At 58.0% G+C, this 987-nt stretch overlaps 1 protein-coding gene across 1 annotated transcript in view; it reads left to right on the forward strand.

The window, feature by feature from the left end:
• RNPS1 (RNA binding protein S1, serine-rich domain) overlaps positions 1–982 on the forward strand; it is a gene marked incomplete at its 3' end in the record, with an annotated part of 5,224 nt that extends 4,242 nt beyond the window's left edge. The window contains exon 7 of the mRNA XM_010135295.1: positions 919–982. Coding sequence (XP_010133597.1) covers positions 919–982 — 64 coding nt within the window. The remainder of the gene's footprint in view (positions 1–918) is intronic.
• Positions 983–987: the final 5 nt, after the last annotated feature.

Raw genomic sequence — 987 nt, forward strand, 5'->3', positions numbered from 1 at the left:
GTGGCTGGCAGCAGCTTTTGGCAGCCTGCTCCAGCCGCTTGCTTTTCTATCCCACTCCTTTTACTCCTGCGAACTGGCAGGTGCCTGTAAAGTGGTTCTTCCAGCAGGGAGAGTGGGGTACGCTGACCCCCTGCTGGGAGCGGACGTGCGCTCACCTGTGGCGTGACCTGGGGCTGCCTGAATGTCCCCAGATGACTCTTCCAGAGTCTTCCTCAGCATCTAGATGTGCTCCTCTGTCTTGAATTCTGCTTAAACTCTTGTCACTAGTAAAAGAGGCTCATGTTTGAGCCACTTGATTGCTGAAGTGCAGGTTTAAAAGTGAGAACTAGTTACTGTGGCACAAGAGCCACTGCCTGCCCCTTGGTGTCCTTCAAACCAGCCTTTTACCAGATGCGGGCTGGGCCGTTTCCTCCTCGTTGTTTCTTCCCTGGTGTGACCTTCCTGCTCAGGCCCTGCTGCCGTGCCGTGCCTGCAGCCTCGGTGTCGTGCTGTAGCCGTGCAGACAGACCGTGGTGCTGAAGAGCTCGAGGCTTAACTGTTCCCTCAGAGTTGGTCTCCGCGCACTGTGCCTGTGGCTTATATAAACCCTTCCCCTGGATCTCGCCCTGTGCCGGCAGTCAGAGCTGACCTTAAGGTGAGGGAGAATCTGCGGTGGGATGGACAAGCTCGTTCTGCCCGAGGAAGGGAACAAGACTCTTGTCTGGTCTTTGGACATCAAACACTCCCACCAAGGGGGCGGTGTGAGTTGCCCTTTTCCTCTCGCAGCTGGCTGTATTGTGCGGCGGCTCTTACCCTGGGGTGTGAGGGGCTTTGAAGGGGAGCAGGAAGCGTCTTTGAAAAACTGCAGGAGGAGCTGGCAGGTTTCTGGACACTGTTGCCCTTGTCTCCTGGTAACCCCTTTCTCCTTCTCCCTGCCAGGTCCCGGTCTCCGAGGCGCAGGTCCCCTGTTCGCCGGCGGTCGCGATCCACACCTCCCGGGCGCAGGCG

This window comes from Buceros rhinoceros, unplaced genomic scaffold (assembly GCF_000710305.1).
Source record: "Buceros rhinoceros silvestris isolate BGI_N320 unplaced genomic scaffold, ASM71030v1 scaffold43034, whole genome shotgun sequence".
NCBI classification, from domain to species: domain Eukaryota; kingdom Metazoa; phylum Chordata; class Aves; order Bucerotiformes; family Bucerotidae; genus Buceros; species Buceros rhinoceros.